At 35.1% G+C, this 24,256-nt stretch overlaps 1 protein-coding gene and 1 non-coding gene across 2 annotated transcripts; one reads left to right on the top strand and one right to left on the bottom strand.

The window, feature by feature from the left end:
• Positions 1–982: 982 nt before the first annotated feature.
• On the top strand, positions 983–3,154 carry LOC146951704 (GDSL esterase/lipase EXL3-like). Its single transcript, XM_085750690.1, has 5 exons — positions 983–1,268; positions 1,878–2,008; positions 2,127–2,363; positions 2,500–2,755; positions 2,964–3,154. Exons 1-5 carry the CDS (start codon positions 983–985, stop codon positions 3,152–3,154), a joined length of 1,101 nt encoding a protein of 366 aa, XP_085606816.1.
• Positions 3,155–12,868: 9,714 nt separating this feature from the next.
• LOC146951703 (small nucleolar RNA R71) lies at positions 12,869–12,976 on the bottom strand. Its single transcript, XR_015025213.1, has one exon. It is a non-coding gene; the product is annotated as a small nucleolar RNA R71 (small nucleolar RNA).
• Between the last annotated feature and the right edge of the window lie 11,280 nt (positions 12,977–24,256).

Genomic DNA, 24,256 nt, shown 5'->3' with positions numbered 1-24,256 from the left:
TTTGATTCAAGTTGAATGATTAGATTTGAGCAAACGTAGATTTGATCAATGACTTTAACATCGTCAATGTTGCAGATCCAAAGACATGATTGTTTCCGAGACTTAAATATAATCATAATTTTAGGCATAGGTACTCTGCCGTTTTTTGCAATTAACATGGATGTTGTGAGTTTGTTCACATATTTATTCATTTTGTTTTTAGAAACTTTGAATTTGTATTGTATCGATTTACTTTATCAATTTGAATGAATGAATATCGTTTATTTTTGTCAACAAGTTTTGGATGTTATTTATAATTTACATAAAAAAAATTGTTTTTTATTGTGTTTTTTATTAGGGGCCCAAGTTCTAAAATTAAAACGGGACCTCCATATTGTTTAAGACGACACTGATTATTAATTGTAATTTTTAAAATAAAAGGAGGAACAGTACCACAATCTTTATTTTGTAGAGAGAGAAACAATCATACTTTAATTGTTATTAACGAAAAAAATATTGGAAAAAAATCTTTTACAGTCATATTGGAGAGAACGATTAGAAGAGAGGATCCGTTTTCCAAATTGTACGTACTCTTCCAAATAAGTACCCTAATTAACGCCATCTTACCCTAATGAGCTACAAATTGTTTAGTAAAGTTTAGTGATTTATAGTATAAAATAAAATGAATATGTATAGTATAATGGTAACCATATAGCATGTCTAAAAAATAAAATGAATATGTATAGTAACCTTATAAAATGTTTTGCATAAACATTCGATCATAGATCAATACATATCAAATATTTTCAAATGAATCAAGATTGTAAACGAGTTGTATACAGCCAATACATCGTCATTAAAACTGTACTATGTATAGCAGCCAATTAACTTGAGAGAACAATTAGAGTTCTATATAACTCCACTTGTTAATATACAAAGGGGGAGAAGTACTAGTCAAATCTACACTTCATATATAGCTTCTGTATTATACACGGATTTTTCTATGAAGCTCCCTTCTTCTCACTCTTTTTTGAATTTTATTTACATTATACTTTTGCACTTGATATTGTTTTTAGTTGTTTGCTTTGAAACAAATGCTATAATCAAACTTCCACCAAATGTTTCAATCCCTGCAGTGTTGGTGTTTGGAGATTCAATTACGGATACAGGCAATAACAACTTTAAAAAAACATTAACTCGATGCGATTTTGCACCATATGGAAAAGATTTTTCAGGAGGGATTGCAACGGGTCGATTTAGCAATGGAAAGGTTCCATCAGACCTTATAGGTATACATATACTCATCTCAATTTTTTTGGCAACACGTTAGGATTTTAAAAAGATAGTATAATCATGTAAAAAAAATAAAGACAATATAATGGTGGTTCATTGAATTTAATTTTTTTTAGTTACCTTTTTAACAAAAATTTGATTTGAAATTGGGTTATTAAAAAAAAAAAAAATTGTAATGATAGTGAGTTATTTGAATGGTGGCCTCGTTCTTAAGTTGAAATCCGTCTTTGTTGGTTAAGTTAATGTTCATCGGATTTTTTTTGTTTTGTTTTGCTACATGAATTCACAATGTGACTTATTTTTGCGAAAAAAATAATAATAAATTGGAATAGAAATTTATTAGCAAGTATTGTTTTTACGATAAATAAAAAAAGGGAGGTAGCATTGTAATTTTTTATATAAGCTCTGAATTCCACAAGTTTTTACCTAGAGTTCAACATATATACACTGTCAATGTACTAAAGTTTTACACATGAATTCAATGATGCATGCGCGGTCGATTAATGATGTATTATAAATCATGTCTGCACTTATATTTTCTGCTGACTTATAATCAATTTAAATTACTAAGTTTCTATTTTTTTTTTTTTATAAAAATATTTCAGTTGAAGAATTAGGCATTAAAGAATTTCTACCCCCTTATTTGGATCCTAAGCTCCAACTTAGTGAACTGACCACTGGTGTGTGCTTTGCATCTGGTGGCGCTGGATATGATGATTTGACATCAAAATTACAGGTATTGTCTATGCACATATATATATATATATATGTGTGTGTGTGTGTGTGTGTGTGTGTGTTTATTTTCTTATTTCACTATTTTTTTTTCTAACGTTGTTTCTTTTGTATATAACCAGACCGCTATATCTTTATCGAGCCAGCTAGACTCATTCAAAGAATATATTGGGAAGCTTAATGCATTTGTTGGAGAGAATAGAACAAAGTTCATCATAGCCAATAGTATTTTCTTTGTTGAATTTGGCAGCAATGACATTTCCAACACATATTTCATAAGTCGTGTGAGGCAAATAAAATATCCTGAATTTTCTTCATACGCTGACTTTTTAGTTAGTTTAGCTGCTAATTTCACCAAGGTATCAAAACATATAGCTCATTCTTCATCTCAATCACATATAGTTTCATCTCAATTGTTATTTAAATATTACTCCACCTTATATTATACAGAATGTATGTAATGTATTTATTTTTCCCTCTCATTTCAATTGAAAGGAAATATATCAACTAGGGGCAAGACGGATTGGAATATTCAATGTGCCACCATTAGGGTGTTTGCCAATGCAGAGAACATTGGCCGGAGGATTTGAAAGAAAATGTGTAGAAAAGATAAACAATGGAACAATGTTATATAATGACAAGTTATCAAAGGAGATTGATTCCCTTAAGCAAAGCTTATCAAATAGCAAAATTGTTTACTTGGATGTTTACAATCCTATACTGGATGTCATTGTGAATGAACAAAAATATGGTAATTCCAAATTTCAATTTGTTAGTTGGATTTTACTTTTACTTTTCATTATTTATTTTTTGTGACAAATTTCTACTTTTAATTATCAAATGGTCACTTTATTTTAGATGAAATTTTTTAATTTTATAACTTCAAAGATGAATTTATATTTTTAATGGTCACTTTTAATAATATATCGTTATTAATAATAATTATTTTATTTGTGCAGGGTTTAAAAATGCAGATCGAGGGTGTTGTGGCACAGGAAGAGTGGAGGTATCGTTTTTATGCAATCGTTTAACACAAACTTGTTCCAATGATTCGGAATATGTGTTTTGGGACAGTTATCACCCCACAGAAGCAATGTACAAAAGGATTATAGTCCCTCTCCTACAAAAATATATGAACCAGTTTGTTTGATCAATATTTCAATTTCAATAAATATAACATCTGTTTTTTTAAAGCTACTATGGCTTTGATTAGTTTTGTACAACTTCTCATGAATATCAAATGATAATGATTTTTGAGATTAAAGGGGCATGTAATACAATGTAGTGACAATGACATTCAACAAGAATATTTTATTTTGCAACTTTTTTATCAACAAAAGAATGTGATGACAAGTCAAGTTAATTTACATAGAGTGCTATCCAAGTGTTATAAGTTAATCTTCGAGTGATATCGTGTGTATTCAAACTTTCGACCAATAACATTGAAGCTAGCAATATTTTTACGAGGTAGTTATTACAGCAGCATGCAGAGAAGGATAATATAGAGAATAATAGTAACTTGCAATGCAAGTTACTTCACCATTGTACTTCATCATTTTAGTGTAGTACAATCTAGATTGTGTAGTACAATTCTTAGGCCTATATATACCTTTGTATCACTCTATTTCCACAATGATGCAGTTTTATTTTGCTCTTCCATTGTTTCATAATATGGTATCAGAGCACTCTCTTTGAGAGTAGTTCTGATCCTAACCGTTTTTCTTCTCGTTTCTTCTGCTGCAATTCATCTTCTCTGGTTGAATTTCGTGCATTTTCTGCACATTCGCCATTGTTTTCTTCGTGTTCTTCTTGCTTCCTCTGTTTTTTCTGTACTTTTGAAGCTTTTCATCTTCAACAATGGTGCGTAATTTGAATACTCAGCAAAACGTTGATTCAGTGTTCTATGTTCATCCTAGTGAGGGTCCAAACTCTTTGGTAGTTACTCCACTTCTCACTGGCTCGAATTATCTCGCATGGAGCAGATCCATGCAACGTGCACTTGGCGGGAAGAATAAACTCGTTTTCATCAATGGATTTGTGCCTATTCCTGATCTTGATGATTTGAACCGTGATGCATGGGAACGGTGCAATCATCTGGTTTATTCGTGGTTGATCAATTCTGTTTCTCCACAAATTGCTCAAACTCTAGTGTTTCATGAGCACGCCATTGACGTTTGGGATGAACTCAAAGAACGCTTCGCAAAGGTTGATCGTATTCGCATAGCTTCTTTACGTTCTTCTATCAACAATTTGAAACAAGGATCTAAAACAGTTTTAGAGTATTTCACTGAAATGAAAACTCTATGGGAAGAGCTTAATTCTCATCGTCCAATGCCTAATTGCACTTGTCCATTTCCATGCCGGTGTGAAGCTATGAGATCTGCACGCGCACATCGTATGGAGGATCAAGTGATTCAATTTTTGACTGGTTTGAATGATAACTTCAATGTTATCAAGTCTCAAGTCCTTCTTTTGGATCCATTACCTTCAATTAACAAGGTGTATTCATTGGTTATACAAGAGGAGAGTAACAATGGCACAGTTTCTCTTCCCTCTGTTTCAGAAGATTCCAGCATTCTTGTTAATGCTTCAGACTCTAAGAAGCAATATGGCAATGGAAAGTCTTTTGCTGGTTCCAAGAATAACTCTAGGTTTTGTACTTTTTGCAAACGTAGAAACCACACAGTGGAGTTTTGTTATCAGAAGCATGGATACCCCAATTCATACAAATTCAATCCTACAGCAAATGCTACTACTGCTTCTGCTAGCAATGCAGAGATTCAGCCTGTGAACTCTGCAGTTGACAATTCTCCTCCTACTGGTTTGACTCAGGAGCATTACAATCATCTTGTGTCTCTTCTTCAGCAATCACATTTGTTTGCTTCAGGCTCCACCCCTTCTCCCCCAACTTCAAACCATATTGCTTCTGCTCCTAATTTCCCTTCTTCCTCTGGCAATCCTCCTTCAGGTATATCAACTGTTTTCTCTTGTGCTTTATCTGATTCATCTAATGATTGGTTACTTGATTCTGGTGCTAATGAGCACATTTGTTCCTCTTTACACTATTTTACTTCATACCAATCTATCAAACCTGTTCATGTTCATTTACCAAATAAAACCATTGTTACTATACATCATGCTGGAACTGTTGTTTTCTCTCCACATTTTAAAATTTCTAATGTCTTATATTCACCACATTTCAAGGTTAATTTGATCTCTATTGCCAAAATCATTAGCAGCTTGCATTGTTATGTTCAATTTTTACCTGATAAATGCATCATACAGGATCTGCTTACCCACAGGATGATTGGTTTGGCTGATCCTCATGGTGGTTTATACAAATTGAGAGTTTCTCCTTCAGCTTTTCCTTTACAGTCTTCTGTTTCTCATGTTCCTCATTGTAATATATCCATAAATAAAGATGTTCAACCTATTGTTTCTAGTTCTTTTACTCATATTCCTGAAACTGCACTTTGGCACTTTAGATTGGGGCACTTGTCCAATCAAAGATTGTCAAATATGCATTCTTTGTATCCCTCAATCTGTGTTGATAATAAAGCCATTTGTGATGTTTGTCAATTTGCTAAACATAAGAAATTGCCTTTTCCTCATAGTTTATCTCATGCTACTTCTAAATTTGAACTGATTCATTGTGATATTTGGGGTCCTTTGAGTGTTCCTTCTATTCATGGTCATAAGTATTTTATCACTATTGTTGATGACTTTAGTAGGTTTGTTTGGATCATTTTGATCAAATCCAAAGCTGAGGTGTCTATTCATGTTCAACAGTTTATCACTCTCATTGAAAATCAGTTTCATATTACTCCTAAAATCCTTAGAAGTGATAATGGCCCTGAATTTGATTTGCCTTCATTTTATAACTCTAAAGGCATTCTCCATCATAGGTCTTGTGTTGAGACTCCTCAGCAAAATGCTAGAGTAGAAAGAAAACACCAACATATACTCAATGTAGGAAGAGCTCTTTTATTTCAATCCAAATTACCAAATTGTTATTGGTCATATGCTGTTCTTCATGCAGTTTTCTTGATCAATAGAGTCACCACTCCTCTTCTTCATCATAAATCTCCCTATCATGTTCTACATGATTCTATTCCTGATTCTAATCTTTTCAAAGTTTTTGGCTGTTTATGTTTTGCCTCTACTATCCAATCTCACAGAACCAAACTTCAACCTAGAGCAAGAAAGTCTATTTTTTTAGGCTATAAACCTGGTTACAAAGGTTATGTCCTTCTGGACATGCATTCTAGAGCTATCTTTGTGTCCAGAAATGTTACTTTTCATGAAACAGTTTTACCTTATCAGCCTTCCACTCCTATTTCTGCCATTGATACCTGGCACTATATCACTCCCTCATCTCAACCTTTTGTTGATGATCTTGACCCTTTACCTCTTCCTACTTCTCCTGTTTCTACACCAGAAGATTCACCTCATGGTTCACTCAACTCACCCATCACTTCTGAATCTTCTGCTCCTTCTGATTCTCCTATCATTGCTCCACCACCTGTTAGAGTCTCTACTAGACTTAGATCCACCCCTGCTTATTTACAAGATTACATATGTCCTATTGTCAATTCCATATATGCATCTTCTTCTCCTTATCATATTTCCAATTATATGTCATTTACTAATCTTTCTCCTTCTCATTCCTGTTTTGCTTTGTCTCTTCACACTTAACCTGAGCCTAAATCCTTCACTGAAGCAAACAAGCATGATTGTTGGAGAAAAGCTATGCAAGATGAACTTAATGCCTTGAGTAAGACTGGTACTTGGGAAATTGTTGACCTTCCACCTCATGTTAAACCCATAGGCTGCAGGTGGGTTTACAAAGTGAAACATCATGCTGATGGTTCCATAGAGAGGTATAAAGCCAGATTGGTTGCCAAGGGATACAACCAAATTGAAGGCTTAGACTATTTTGAAACATACTCTCCAGTGGCTAAGCTTACAACAGTCAGGATTGTTCTTGCTTTGGCATCTATGCACAATTGGCATCTCCATCAACTTGATGTGAACAATGCTTTTTTGCATGGAGAACTTCAAGAAGATGTTTATATGATTGTCCCTCCTGGTGTTCCACATTCCAATCCTAATCAAGTGTGTAAATTGAACAAGTCACTTTATGGATTGAAGCAGGCCAGCAGGAAATGGTATGAAAGGTTGACTTCAGTTTTACTCATCAATGGTTACAAACAGGCTTCTTCAGACCATTCCCTCTTTCTTAAAACCACTTCATCTTCATTCACTATTTTGCTGGTCTATGTTGATGATGTGATCTTAGCTGGGAACTCTTTGGAGGAATTCAAAAGTATCAAACATATTCTTCACAACACATTTCAAATTAAAGATTTGGGCATTCTTAAATACTTCCTTGGTATTGAAGTTGCTCATTCTTCATCTGGAATCTCTTTATGTCAGAGAAAGTATTGCTTAGATTTACTTGAAGATTCAGGATTCCTCCATTCCAAGCCTATCAGCACACCTTCTGATCCAAATGTTAAGCTCCATAATGATGATTCACAACCTTACTCTGATGTTCCTGCTTACAGGAGATTGATTGGGAGACTTTTATATCTTAATACCACCAGGCCAGACATCACATTCATAACTCAGCAGTTGAGTCAATTTCTAAGCAATCCTACTCAAACTCATTTTACTGCTGCAACAAGAGTGTTGAGATACTTGAAAGGATCTCCAGGTCGTGGTATCTTCTTCCCTAGAGATGCTCCTCTTCAATTACAAGGCTTTTCAGATGCAGACTAGGCAGGCTGCAGAGATACCAGAAGATCTATTTCTGGTCAGTGTTTTTTTTTGGGCAAGTCACTCATTTCCTGGAGGACAAAGAAGCAACTCACTGTCAGCAAATCTTCCTCTGAGGCTGAGTATAGAGCTTTGGCAGCAGCATCATGTGAATTGCAATGGATCTTATATGTTCTTCATGATCTGCAGATTCAATGTCCCAAAACTCCTGTTATCTATTGTGAATTGCTGCCAATCCTGTGTTTCATGAACGCACTAAGCATTTAGAGATAGATTGTCATATTGTACGAGAGAAACTGCAGGCCAACATTCTCAAATTGCTACCTATTTCTTCCAAAGACCAACTTGCTGATTTTTTCACCAAGGCTCTTCTCCCTCAACCATTCAACATTTTGTTGTCCAAGTTGGAGATGATAGACATTTATCACCCTCCAACTTGTGGGGGGCTATTACAGCAGCATGCAGAGAAGGATAATATAGAGAATAATAGTAACTTGCAATGCAAGTTACTTCACCATTGTACTTCATCATTTTAGTGTAGTACAATCTAGATTGTGTAGTACAATTCTTAGGCCTATATATACCTTTGTATCACTCTATTTCCACAATGATGCAGTTTTATTTTGCTCTTCCATTGTTTCATAATAGTAGTCAGTTTTTATTTTATTTAAAACTAATAAATTTAACCAATAAGCCAAAAAAAAAAATCACAATAACTATTACTTTTTTTTTTTAAGCAAGAGAGTAGCCAAAAGCTACCTCACCAAAATATATTAACAAAGATTGATACAAAAAAGGAGGAGGGGGATCGAGCCAAAACCTCCTCAAGCAAAAGAGAATCTGAAACTAGGGATACCAAGTCTGTTTTGAACATAAGCTGCTCTAACCTCCACTGGTAAAGTGTCAAAGATAGCCCTATGTTTGCTAACATGTCAGCACAGACATTCCCTTATCTATAAATGTGTGTTATCAAGAAATCAATATTAGCAATGTAGTCCAAACAATTGATCCATCTGCTTCTCACTCTCCAAGGAACTAAAGTTGCATATTTAAAGGCCAAAACTGCTAGTTTTGAATCAGTTTCTATCCAAAGTCTGTTGTATCCTCTATGCTTTGCAATATCAATGGCCCTCATGACACCTGATAGCTCAGCAACCAAAGAGTTCCCTATGCCCAAACCTTCAACAAACCCTCCCAAGAAAAGCCCTTGATTGTCTCTAAACACTCCACCACATGAAGATAATCCAGTGCTTCCACTAGCGGCTCCATCACAATTGCATTTGATCCAATTAATACTGGAGGATGCCAGATGACTTCCTTGATAATGTTATGCTTAGGAGGATTAATTTTGCAATTAAATGCCTTTAAGAAAGTGAATTCTGACATTGAGGAGCTAGCAGGTAACTTAGAGTTGCTTGCAGATAAAGAAACCCCATTAATTATAAATGATATAGCTGATTTCCAAAGAGGGGTTTTGTTGTTAAACCTAGCTGCATTTCTAGATTGCCAAATATCATAAAAAATGTTTATTACAGCAGACTGCATGGCTAACTTGCAATTTGGGGGGGGGGGGGGGGGGGGGGGGGGGGAACCAAATTATACCATAAAATGTGCTTATATAAAATTTACTTCATAAAATACACTTAAAGCAAAAAGAACAAATTATACCAAAAAAACAATAACGTAATAGAGGATTGTACCTAAAAAGAAACATCAAAAGAAATAAAAATTGATAGTAGCTATTTAGAAAAGTCGAACTTGACGACCATTCAAAGACTCAAATTCATCTATAATTGTGTCTAAGGTAAACTGACTTCCAATGTGGGTTTCAATGTAAATAAAGCGTCGTTTTATTTTCTTTGTGCAATTTATTTACTAATAAATTGATAATATTATAGTTTTAATATAACAATAATAACGGAGAGGGCGGTGGGCTTATATTATATCTGTTTAGATTAATAGTAACAAATTAAAAATTTGTTGTTGTTCTCCTATTTTCTTTGTTAAATGAAAAAAAATAATGTTATTTTTTCGGGTGTTAGTCCTTTAGTTTATGGGAGACTGGATCAAGTAATCTGAAGTTTGACTGAAAAGTAAACAAAGTCAAACAGAAAATTATTCCACTTAAAATCAAAATTGGGGTAGCTAAATATAAAAATAAACCTAATCATTAAAGTTTGTTTTGTTTGGGGTAGCCATAGCTACCTTATCATTATTTTTTACTTGTCCGAAAGGTATAAAAAAAAGGCGATGCCTCCTCTGCTTTTTGACATGGATTTCTTGTAAACTCGTAGTCACACGGTTGATGTAATGTCCAATCTTGATCGGATGGTTAAGAAAAAAGGAAGATCTGATGTTCGATCGTGTGAATGCGATTTCCCCTTGGTATCGGGAATCTTGGTCCAACTTTTGGCGGGTTGAAGATGCTATTGCTGGATAATTGGGATTGACCAATAAGGTCCACCTCCTCCAAAACATATAGTGAGTTTCTTATCGCACCCTTCAAGCTTCTCGCATGCCTCATTATAGAGGAAGACAACACTAACTATTAAAGATTTTAACACTACTACCAATTTTTTAATTTCTATGATTAAATCAACAAATCTCACCACGAACTTTGCATCCATTTCGGAAGTGATCTGTTTCACATTCAGTCCACCATCCATTTATAACGTTGGTTGATATAGTTCTTCAATTTTGTGCTGCTATTTTGGGTGGGAAGGTGTTTCAAGTGCCAGTTGGAATGTTTTTTATGAAAGGATTGTGTAGATATAGGATTGCAAGTCTTGATGTGTCTGGTTTGCTGCATTTCCATGTATCGTCGCCGTTTCTTGCTTGCTCGGGCTATTTTGTACTCATTGTTGTACTAAATATGACACTCACGCACAAGGTTTTACTCATTGTTGCTCGGCAATTTTAACTTGTTTTAAAAGTTAACCCACCTAATATATACTACAAATATGTAACCAAATATGACACTCACGTCACGCATAGACATCAATAATTGGAGAAAATAAATTGAATGAGTATTCTGTCAAAAAGAAACAAGTATTCAGCTGGATACTAACACATGTCTAGCATTGAAGCACTGATACTTCTCAAATTAGGCGTGTTGTAGTGTTGGACATGCGTTTGTGTTCGACACGACATGATATTGATATATACAATTACATTGAATTATGTTGTGAATTCAAACAAATAATCACACCAATAAAACTTAGATGTGTGGAGGTAAGTGATGAGTCATAGATAGTCTATTTTATTGCTTTATTTAGTTTAGTTTTATTTAAGATTTGATTTGATTTTATTGCATTTTATTTCCTTTTAGAATATTTTACTTTAAATTGTCTTTTATTATATTTTAGGAACGAATATATGGTGGAAGGTGTCTTGGAGCAAAAGAAAGAGGACTGGAGCAAATACAGTACAAGAATACGAAGATACGAGACAAAAATATGTCTCTACCAAGTCAGAAGCTTGGCACGGCCCGTGCCAACATGTGGCACGGCCGTGCCACCCTCCAGGACCACTTTTGCTGCTTTTCTTCAAGCCCAAGTTACTCCGTTGCAGCTTTACTGTTTTGCCCTTATAGTAGCTTAGTTTCTAAGTCAATTGTAAAGCTATAAATAGAGTAGCACTCCATCATAAACATTCATCTTTTGTTCTCAGAATAAAAGTTCACTTTTATATTATTGTTGTTTTACTTTATTGCTTTCTCTCTTCTTCCCCTATGTCTACAATGAACGTTAGTGAGTAGACACTTCTTTGTCTTGGGATTGTTGGTAAGTCTAATGACATAATCCTAAACAAACCAAGCTTAAACCCTAATTTCTATGTAACCCTAATTTCTAATCTAGATTCACCGTCTTAACGTGGATTAACAATTATCAAACTGTGGAAGCGAAAGCGGAGGGTTTGATAATCGTTAATCCATCATCCCAAACATCAATTCATAAAGCGAGAGCGGAGTCTTGATGTTGGAACAAGTGAACCTAGACAATAATTGCAAAACAGTGAAATAGTCTTTGCAATTATTGAGACAAAGAGTAGTTTCAATCCTCTATGCATCTTCTAGTAATCATGTCAGCGAAATAGGCTTGGTTACTAGAAGTAAACTCTCACCGGACTTTCATCGGAAAGGTGAGGGGCTAAGGGAAACCGGTCTTTAGAAATTAAGGTGTAAACCATGAAATTAGATGTTTAAGTCTTGTTTAGTGAAGGGTTTGTTATTATGATAAACCAATAATCCCAAGGCTCTTTTATTATTATTGTTATTTATCTTCAGCAATTAACCCCCTATTTCATAATCTTTCTTCTCTTCTAATCATTCTCTAAAAGCTAATTGGATTCACAACTCCCTAGCGGAACGATACTCTACTTACTACTATTACTTCGATAGGCCGTGCGCTTGCGGTTTGGCTCTATCAAGTTTTTGGCGCCGTTGCCGGGGAGTTGTTGAAATTTGATTAACTTTTTAATAGTGATTAGACTAAAAAAAAAAAAAAAAAAAAAAATCTTTTTCGTTGTTTTATTTTATTTTATTGTTTCTATATTTCTTTCTAAAAAAAAAAATCTTTATTTGATTCTATTTTATTTTATTTACTTCATATAAAAAAAAAAAAATCTTTCTCTTTATTTTATTTTATTTTATATAAAAAAAAAAAAAAAAAATCTTTTTCTATTTCTTCTTTTGCCTTTAAACTTCTTGGGAAGATAATAACGATATGGCTAAGGAATGCACTCTCATAGAGTATGCAATCCCATCTTCAAATGAGTCATACGATGCTATTGTGTACCCAACGGTTGATGACAATTTTGAAATAGAACCTGAACTTATTGAGTTAGTTCAGCAAAATCAATTTTTCGGATCAACCACTGAGGATCCGAATTTTCATATTTCAACTTTTTTAAGACTCAGTGGAACCGTGAATGCAAACCAAGAGGTCGTAAGGCTGCACTACTTTCCTTTTTCCTTAGGGGGAAGAGCTAGTGCTTGGTTTAATTCATTAAAACTTGGTTCTATCACTTCATGGCAACAAATGAGGCAAACTTTTCTTGCCCAATTCTTTCCTCATTCTAAAATTGTTCACTTAAGAAAACAAATCATACAATTCACTCAAAAATATGGAGAATCTCTTTACGATGCGTGGGAGCGTTTCAAAGAAATGCTTAGACTTTGTCCCCATCATGGTTTAGAGAATTGGCTTATTATTCACACTTTTTATAATGGCCTTTTGTATCCCACAAAAATTTATGTTGATGCAGCTGCAGGTGGAGCTCTGATGAACAAAACATACACAGAAGCATATGCTTTGATAGAGGACATGGCACAAAACCACTATCAGTGGACCTACGGAAGGGACACCACTAATGTTGCTCCTTCACCCTCTCAGAAAGAGGTAGGTATGTATGAAAATTCTTCCCTTGATCATCTAGCTGCTAAAGTTGACGCACTCACACAAAAATTTGATAAAATAAATACTAGTGCTGTCACACCTCCCCCTGTATCACCTCTTTGTGAAGTTTGTGGTGTATTTGGCCATATTGGCATTGATTGCCAACTAGGTAGTGTTGTTAGAAGTCCTGAGCAAGTAAACTATGCTCAATATAATCAAGGGTTTAAAAATAACCAAATTTTTTTTCAAACCCCTCAAAATCTTTTTGGACAACAAACAACACCACCCAGTTATGCAAACAACCAAAGAGTCCCTCAAAAATCCAGCTTGGAACTTTTTTTAGAAAATTTTTGTATAAATCAATCCGAGCAGCTCCAAGAGCTTGAAAATCAAACTGAATTTTTGAAGGACTCTATTGCCAAACTTACATCAACAGAAGACTCCATAGTTACTCACAGTAAGATGCATGAGACTCAGACTTCTCAAGTACCCCAACAGGTGGCTACTTCCTCACAATCCTCCGAAGTCCTCCTAGACCAAACCGAAACCAACCCCAAAAACCATATAAGTGCTATTACTCTTAGGGATGGTAAACAATTAGAGGACCCCGTTGTGAAAATTAAGAACAATAAAGGAGAGATAGGGAGTGATGAGCCTCAAAGTGAGAAAGCCATAGGAGAGAATGAAAAGCCATTCGTTTCACCATCTCATGAGCATGAAATTCCATTAACACAAGGGTTTGATGAGTCCAAGTTAGATGAGCAGTTTATGAATATTATTGAAATACTTCCAAACAAATTGCCACCTAAACTTAAGAATCTAGGAAGCTTTTCCCTACCTTGTGTCATAGGATCTGAAACTATAGACAAAGCCATGTGTGATTTGGGAGAGAATGTTAGTTTGATGCCATTGTCCCTTTCTGAAAGATTGGGTATAGGATAGATAAACCACTTTCTAACCGTCAAGCTAATGACTCTAAACGAGCGCTTCGTGGGAGGCAACCCATGAATTTTATTGCTTTTATTTTTGTTTTGTGTTATTTTAATTTGTTTTGTAGGTATTTGTCCAAATATGATGCAAAAAGGGGAAAGAAAGTTGAAGCCATTGACCAAAAACCAAAAAAAAAAAAAGAAAAAAAAAATCCTCAAAAAAAAAAAATAATTTCTTCCCTCTTTTTACAGAAGCTTGGCACGGCCCGTGCTAATGTTGGCACGGCCGTGCCAACCTTTCACCCAAAAAAAAAAAAAAAAAAATTTGAAGAAAAAAAAAAAATTATTTTTTTTATTTATTTTTTTATGTTATTCAAAACAACCTCTTTCATTCTACCTCCATAACTCTCTTCAAACTTCACCAAACCATAATCTCTCCACCAATCTTCATCAATAAACTCAAAAACCTTATTTAAACCCCAACCCCATCACTAAACCAACCTTTCGCACACAAAACCCCAACCTTCACCCAAAATCCACACCAAATCAACTAAGGTCAATTGGAATCAAAGAAGAAAGGTAAGTAGACTGAAGGCTTCAGAAGTGGTGCAACCAAGAAGCAATCAACAACTCATAATCATGGGATCCAAATCAAGGATTCCAAGCAAAGAAATAGGTACAATTCTCTAATCTCTAGAACTATCTATGCTTGCAGGTACCCTGCTGATTAATGTTATGGATAGACTAGGAATGGATGAACATATGATTAGGTTGTTGAATAACACAACCCTGTGCTTAGGTACCTTCAAAGGGTTATGGCTTGCACCATATAAAGTAGGAAAGAGGTAGGAATGAAGAGGATTGATGAGCTGTTGTTGTGGGCTATGCTTTATAACCATTCTATTAACATTTGCTATTATTTGCATGATTATATTGTTTCAATTGTTAAAAAGAAACAGGATGATTAGAGTGATATAATGGTAGGTGGAATCATCACTTTTATTGCTAGGAAGTTTGGGGTGAGTATGAATTAAAGGATCAAGAGGATAGGGGGGAACTATTATCTAGACTTATATACTACTTTGTCCTTCCTTAGAACTCATGACCACAATTACCAATATGAATGGAAAATTATTAGAGCTTATTGTTTGATTATTCTATCTAATCCGGACTTAAATAATTCGGAGGTGGTGGAAAATTTGCTTTATGTTGGTACTAACCCACAGGTACATAATGATGGTGATGATGGTGGTGATAAAGCGGAGGTAGGTGCAAACTTGCACCATGAACAAGAAGCCGGTGGAAGCTATAATGATGAACGGCGGGCATGGATGCAAACCAAAGTTCACAGAATAAAGCACCGAGCAACAAAGACAAGGTGTTGAAAGAACCAATGTCCAAAGGAGCAATCAAATAAATGAAGAAAACAATCAAATGCTCCGAAACATGATGCAACACCTTCACCTCCAAAGTCCACTATGGACCTCAATAAAATTGTGAGCTTTCCTCTTCCTCTACTCTTCTCTATTCTAATTCTTCTTCTTCTTCTTCTTCTTCTTCTTCTTCATCTTCTTCTTCTTCTTCTTCTCTTTTCTTTTCTTTTGAATCATTGAGGACAATGCTTCTCCTAAGTGTAGGGGGGGCCTAATAAAGTGTCTAGAGTCGTAGTGTTCCCAAACTCCCTTGAACTTTATTCTTTTGTTTTGTTTTTATAGCAAGAGGCATGATTAGTAGCTTGTCTTTAATGTAAAATATGGCATAAAAATTTTTGTTTTGTCTCTTCTTTAAAAGTTGTTTCTTGTACATGAAAGTAGTTTCTTGTGTTTCTTGTGTTCTTGCTATACCCACATCTTGTTTTATTGTGAAAAATCTCCAATGAGAAAAGCACTCAGTTGCAATCTTTGAGCAAGTGTATGAATAGGTATTTTAAGGAACACGTTCTATCTTTAGTGTTAACTTAGACCCTTTAAAGTCTTAAGAGTAAAAGTAGTATAAGTTTGTGTGGGAAAATTAATCAAATTGTTCTTAATTGTTATATTCTTATTAATTTGTTAATGTTAAATGGGGCGGGAGAATGGCACCAACATATGGGGGAAAGGACAATTACATCCTAACTTCCTAATTGTGGTGGTGACTCCTTAATTTGAACTTAAAGTGAAACAAATTCATCAATGCTAGGGGGAAAGGACAATTACATCCAAAAAGACTTCCTACGCGGAGATGAAACAAATAAATAATTTTGCAGCACTGCTTAGGGTGATTTTGAATCTAGGGGGAAAGGACAATTACATCCGAGAAGACTTCCTACGAGGATAGATAGCCCCTAAGCATCTGCAGCCCCTTGTGCTTAATTGTTAAATTAATTCAATCTTAACTTAAATTCCCATCACTCTTATATGGAATGAAGAAAGGACTTTTCTCGGTTACTTTAGCATTAAGGATAGAACCTATTCCTCATAATATCTGTCTTATACAGGAGCAAGAAAAGGGTTGGACTGCACACACACACTCACTTGAGACTTGATGTTGGGTAGAATAGGTTCATGAGAAGTGTTTGAAGTTGTAATTAGTGTACTTGAAGCAAAGCCTTTCTTTTGAGACATTTGTTCTTAATATTGCCATAATCAAATCTTTTGTTGCTGCTATGTCTGTTGCCTTTTGCTTGAGGACAAGCAAAGATTCAAGTGTGAGGGAGTTTGATGAGTCATAGATAGTCTATTTTATTGCTTTATTTAGTTTAGTTTTATTTAAGATTTGATTTGATTTTATTGCATTTTATTTCCTTTTAGAATATTTTACTTTAAATTGTCTTTTATTATATTTTAGGAACGAATATATGGTGGAAGGTGTCTTGGAGCAAAAGAAAGAGGACTGGAGCAAATACAGTACAAGAATACGAAGATACGAGACAAAAATATGTCTCTACCAAGTCAGAAGCTTGGCACGGCCCGTGCCAACATGTGGCACGGCCGTGCCACCCTCCAGGACCACTTTTGCTGCTTTTCTTCAAGCCCAAGTTACTCCGTTGCAGCTTTACTGTTTTGCCCTTATAGTAGCTTAGTTTCTAAGTCAATTGTAAAGCTATAAATAGAGTAGCACTCCATCATAAACATTCATCTTTTGTTCTCAGAATAAAAGTTCACTTTTATATTATTGTTGTTTTACTTTATTGCTTTCTCTCTTCTTCCCCTATGTCTACAATGAACGTTAGTGAGTAGACACTTCTTTGTCTTGGGATTGTTGGTAAGTCTAATGACATAATCCTAAACAAACCAAGCTTAAACCCTAATTTCTATGTAACCCTAATTTCTAATCTAGATTCACCGTCTTAACGTGGATTAACAATTATCAAACTGTGGAAGCGAAAGCGGAGGGTTTGATAATCGTTAATCCATCATCCCAAACATCAATTCATAAAGCGAGAGCGGAGTCTTGATGTTGGAACAAGTGAACCTAGACAATAATTGCAAAACAGTGAAATAGTCTTTGCAATTATTGAGACAAAGAGTAGTTTCAATCCTCTATGCATCTTCTAGTAATCATGTCAGCGAAATAGGCTTGGTTACTAGAAGTAAACTCTCACCGGACTTTCATCGGAAAGGTGAGGGGCTAAGGGAAACCGGTCTTTAGAAATTAAGGTGTAAACCATGAAATTAGATGTTTAAGTCTTGTTTAGTGAAGGGTTTGTTATTATGATAAACCAATAATCCCAAGGCTCTTTTATTATTATTGTTATTTATCTTCAGCAATTAACCCCCTATTTCATAATCTTTCTTCTCTTCTAATCATTCTCTAAAAGCTAATTGGATTCACAACTCCCTAGCGGAACGATACTCTACTTACTACTATTACTTCGATAGGCCGTGCGCTTGCGGTTTGGCTCTATCAGTAAGGAAGTAGTAATCAATGATCAAAATATTCTCAAGCAATAACAACAACAAACAGACTTAGATCTAAGTATAAAGCAACACCAAAAGCATAATCAAAGCAACAAAGATAAGAAAGAAGAGAAGGAAACAACACACCAGCATTGTTTACCTAGTTCGGTCCAAAATGTAACACCCTACTTCTATTAAGCGGTAAAACGCGCGAATATACAAATATATTCTAGAAATAGATGCTACGTCTTCCAAATTAAAACATACATGCATAAAGATCATGTTACAACACATAGCAGCGGAACACATATATAATCCATAACAACTACAATCTCAGAATAAAGATACAAAAATAACATCCTCCAATCTCAGATACAATAATATCTCAAATCTCAACATAATATCTCAACACCAAACTACATGATCAAATAGAAATCCAACGTGCAAGAACTACCCTAGATCAGAGCCCTAATCTAGACACTTGCACATAAAAAGAGGAACTCCGCTCCTCAGCAACATCAACACAAGTCTAAGCATCCTGCACTCCATCTACCCGTCCATACGGAAAGGTAGCGTTACATCATCATAATCCAATTAAAATTAACAAGAAACTTTGAGGATGAAAGATACATTTAAGAACGATGAATAACAAACTATACATGTACTCACAGGTATTCTTAACATTCACATCATTCAATATCATCATCTCAAGTTCATATCCACAAGTGTATCATACACACATCACAAAATCAACCATGTTAATCAACAATTAACAAATTCAATCATCATTCACAACTCAAATGCATTTCAATTCACCAACAAAGTATGCAATGGCTCTAGACTCATCTAGATGCATGTGGTACCAAATCACCTCAAGGTCGTCAGCTCCGATGCAACAAAAACATTGTAATCATCTCAATTGGATATAAGATCCACCACCATCAGTCATGAATGCATGAACATATGACTCAACTCCAAATGCATATGCTCACACATACAAATCACCTCAACATCACCAAAACTTAGTATATATGCAATCAACAACAATTCACCACCACATAACATATATACAATCACCAACAACATTCATATTCCAATTAACATGTAGTTGTGATGTAGATTTTCTACATGTCATATAACTATGTACACGTGAGTATATATAGGATCGTTTTCCGCAGGGAGTTGCGTTAAATCATAAGAGTTTTCACAATCTTTCACATTAAGGTATCCTTTATAAAATGTTTGTTTGTAACACTATATCCAAAGATGACATAAAAGTAAAAACGAGAGGAGATCGAACTATTTCGCTTGCAGTATAAGATAACGAGCAAGCATAACAGCAGCAATCTCTCGATCAATTAACAGACTCTAGCTTTATAACCAATATTATCACAATCATTTCTACAACATCCTTCGTGTCCAAAGCGATATCGTTATTTCTAAGTTAGCGTTTAAACATTCGTGTCCAAATCCCTTAAACGATAACAAAGTCGATCAGATAACTTAATCGACCGTGTCCAGCCTGATTAAGTATCCAAAAGCATTAAATTCTTGATTAAAAGTAATTATCAAAGGTTTACAAACTTGTCAAGAATGATATAACTTAAGATAGATTGTTATTCCAGTTCTAGATTCAAGAGTTCGTGTCCAAATCATCTTAAATCTCATTGAAAGCATTAAATATAAGAATAACAACAATATTGAATCATTAAGCTAGAACCTTATACATTAAAAGATCAAAAGATTACATAATAGCTTGTTTGTTACCTCAATACTACAAAGTAGATGATAGCTACACATAGACATGTATACTATGCAAAGGATGAAGGAAAGATGAAGATTCCATGCCAAGATCCTTGATGTCTCAATGAATCTAGGGTTGAATCTACTCCTTAATCACTTGCTTTGTGTTTCTCTCTTTGAAATAGCTCTAACCTCTCTCTTAGAATGTAAAAATATCTAATGGAATAGTGAATACCCCAAAAGAGAGGTAAAACTTCTATTTAAATGGGCTAAGTTCGTGTAATCTCGCTTAAGCGAGGTACATCTCGCGCAAGCGAGATGCCTAAATATCCAATAATGACCAATGAAGTCTTGCCACGTAGCCCTGATCCCTGATGAAGTTGCATCTCGCGTAAGCGAGTTGGAAGCGAGCCATAAGCGAGTTCCTGGAGATGCTCCCTGGAGAAATCTCGCGTAAGCGAGTTGAACTCGCGTAAGCGAGGTTGCTTCAAACTTAAACCGCCTTGAAACATGCTTGAGCGACCTTGGAAGCGAGATTCCCATTTGCTCCCTGGAGAAATCTCGCGTAAGCGAGATGATCTCGTGTAAGCGAGATTCTAAATTCCACAAGCGACCTTGGAAGCGAGATGGAAGCGAGATGTTCAGATGCTTACTGGAGAAATATCGCTTAAGCGAGGTGATCTCGCTTAAGCGAGTTTTGCTTGGTTCACACACTTGAGTTTTGGTCCTTGCTTGTCATTTCCTGCATAAATTGGGTAGAATCAGGCATATAAAGCATAAATGGTATAATTACAACAATTGATAGCTTTTCCGTAGATAACTTGCATAACAAGTCACTAAAAATGCCTCGTTTAACACATGAAAGATATTACTTTTGAGCACTTATCAAGTTGTCACATACATACACCATTAATCATCTTCACATAAGTTATAACAACTATCCATAAAGGATTCACAAGACAATTAGCTCTTAAAGTCATATTCAACAAAGTTTGTCTCTCAAAGTCACAACATAAAATAATTAGAGGTTATGAACCAAAACCAATTCTACAAGCTCAATTGCCTATGACATGTACCCTCACAAGTCACTTATACGTGCAGTAGAGGTTACATAAACATTTCATCGGCCACATATGGAGAATTATCAAAAATTCCGAAGTTCGTCTCACTTGGTCACTTTTCACAAAAATTTTCATTTTCAAAGAAAAACAAATAGGTTCACTACATCACAGTTTAACTACCTTAGTTGAACTCATAAAAATCAAGTTTCAAAGATTAAAAACATTCCACAAGGTTTGGGTCGACTTAGAACTAGTTATGCGGGATTTTTCGACAAAACTTTTCAAGAGTATTTTCCCCATAACTTGAAAACCAAAAATCATATTCAAGTCAAACCAACGCCTTTGGAAAGCTAAAAATATTATCTACAATTTTCATGTTTGCACCGAAAACCAATTCAAAACAGAAACGAGGGAAAAAGGTGCAAGAATGCGAAACAGGGGGTTCTGCCCTGTGCAACTCGCAACTGCGAGTAAATTCACTAGCCATTGCGAGTTGGCTCTAGGGAGCCCCTGTTGCTCACATCCAACTCGCAATTGCGAGTACGGTTGCGAGTTATGACAATAGTTTCGGGAAAAAGAGCCATTTTCACTCCAAAACCCCAATTTTGACTCCCCAATGCCCAAATTTGATCCCAAAGTTTGTCCAAACATTTCTAAACATGAAAATACACACAAATCCATATAAAATTTTCCCCAAAACATTCTCTTAACAAAAATCATCACTTGACCCATTTTTCATCAAAACTTCAAAAACAACACAAATTCATAGCAAACTCCACAATTATGATTACCCAAGGTTTTAATCATCAACAACAACATCTCTCAACAACAACAGCAACTAACCATCATGAATTCATCAATAATTCATCACAACAACACCTCATATCATCATTTTTGGACAAAAATGCAAAGCATATATATAACCACAATTTAAGCATGTAATTTCATCATCAACAACTCAATTAACATTCAATTTACATACCCAAACATTGCATCAAAACATGAACACGAATTTACAATTAATTAGGTTCAATTCATCAATTTCACAAAATGGTAAAAATGAAAAGTTAGGGATTATGGTTGAAACCTAACCCTCTTACCTCTAGCACCAAGAATCTCTAACCCAAGCTTCAATTTAGCTCCTAGATGATGAATCCCCTCTTGCCTCTAACCCTTGTTCTTGTTCTTCCCTCTAGCCTCTAACTCTTCTCTTCTCAAATGAAAGATGTTGGTGAAGGAACCCTATTCCTCTACTAATATTAGTTTATAAAGGCTCACTTAATTGAGCTTATCTCACAAACCTTAATGGGCCTAACCGATTTCTATTTTAACCTCAAAAATGTTACTACTCACTTAACGGTAAAATATAACACTAACGGTTACTTAACGGTAAATAAAATAATTACTACACTCTCTCTAGTACTTAGTAAAATACCCACTCTCACTAAGCACTAAAAATAATTCTCAACAAAGTTACAAAATTACCCTCACACGTAAAATGACCAAAATATCCCTGAGCCCAAAATGACTAAAATACCCCTTTAATACCGAATTCTACGATTCCCAACCAAAAATATACACAGAGGCAATAATCACATAAGAGCACATATAACACACATAAATAAATAAGTAAAATAAATCTAGCGAAAAATCGGGTTGTACACAAAACGACATAATCTAGAGGAGAGAGCAACTCTCCTATCCACTATAATAAGAATGATACAAATAGGTTACAAGAAATTAGCTTAAAAGCTCACAAAGAACAAATTCTAATTTGTACTCATTTTTCAAGTTTAATTTTGATTCTTCTTCTAATGAGATCTCACTACCCAAAGTGTTAACAAATGTTTTCCAACACAAGAAAAAACTCTCACCAAAGATGCCTAACCCTAAAGTTTCTTCCTTTGATTTCACAAGTTTCTCTCTCTTAAAGTTCTCCAAAAAAGTGAAGAATGAGGCCTTAAATAGTGCATAGGTCCCGTGAAAATCGTGTCACGCTTCAATACCATCATGCCACGATTTGTGAGTTCTTACACAGTACAAACTGCCTGTTACCCAAAATAGCGTCACGATTTCTCCTCTTCGTTCCACAAAAATTGTCAAGCCAAAACCTGAACCAATTCGCGTCACGATTTCTCCAAATTACGAGACGATATTTTTCCCAAGCTTCAATCATCATCGTGTCTGTTTTCGAGTTTCATAGGGCCTACAGAAGTATAAGTTACGGAGATAACAATATATCATGAGCTAGCAAACTCTTAATATGGATCATCCATCCACATGTTAAATTTTTTCTTAATGTAACTTGATTTAACTCAACTGGCCCCAGTCTCTCACCTTCTACAGTCTCTGTCTTCAAGCCCTTTCATGAAGTATGTTATCTTAGATAGATCTATAATTAACATATGGTTCTGTTCCTTCAGACAGAGACCAAATTTAAAACAGCAAATATTATAGTACAGGCCACATGTTTCTTCCTTATTTCTCTTAGTTGTGTGGCTCAAATCGATTTAACAATAGGTGGCATTTAACATGGGAAAGGGTAAAAGTTTCCCACCATGGGAAAGTTAATATTAACCATTAGATCAAGTAAACTATCATAGCCTTTCAACACCTTATTATTCTTCCACACCATTTTCCAACACTGTTTCTCCTTCATGTAATCCACCACCACCAACATCAAATCTTTGGACCCAATTTTTTTTCCAGAAGAAAGACACGGGAAAACTTAAAAGGTTTTTTTTTTTTTTTGTTTAGCCATATTTTTTTTTTGATGCCTAGTTCACTACCACCACCAATCAAATCCACCGTCCCTTTTGGGTTTTAATTTCGCTCTTTAATTCAGACCATAAGTGGTGACCGGAACTCGCCGGCGGTGGTGCACGGTGGCTCTCCGGCGCAGGTACCCAGAATGCAAGAAGTAAAATAATAGAAAGATATCATGATAAAGGACACAAATCTGATGTATGTTTTTGTTGAACATGTTCAAAGTGGCTGGAAATGGGGTCTGAAAATAGTCTAAAAACTCGAATACTCCCATCCATATCTGATTTGGTGAAAACGTGTTTCTTCATTTAATTAGATTTAGAATAAATGAAATTAAATTCTTCCATTTTCTGGACATATTTCTCTTTCTGAGATCTGTTTCATTTGTATGAGTGGCATGGTTTTAATTTGATTAATGGGTCACATGTGAGGAAGAGTTTTTAATTTCTGAACTGTAGAGTTTTATTTTCTGTGTTTAAGATTGAATATGAATGATATTGAAGGAGAAAGATGATGGATAGAGGGTGGAAGACAGTTGACAAAATGATTTGGTGCTGAGAGTGTATGATAAGATACTTGATCTAGTGGCTAATATTAACTTTCCCATGGTGGGAAACTTTTGCCCTTTCTCCAAATTACGAGACGATATTTTTCCCAAGCTTCAATCATCATCGTGTCTGTTTTCGAGTTTCATAGGGCCT

This window comes from Medicago sativa, chromosome 1 (assembly GCF_051527215.1).
Source record: "Medicago sativa cultivar Bolivia chromosome 1, Bolivia_mono, whole genome shotgun sequence".
NCBI lineage: Eukaryota > Viridiplantae > Streptophyta > Magnoliopsida > Fabales > Fabaceae > Medicago > Medicago sativa.
The sequence above is the reverse complement of the archived record's forward strand: the minus strand, read 5'-3'. Positions and strand labels throughout refer to the sequence as shown.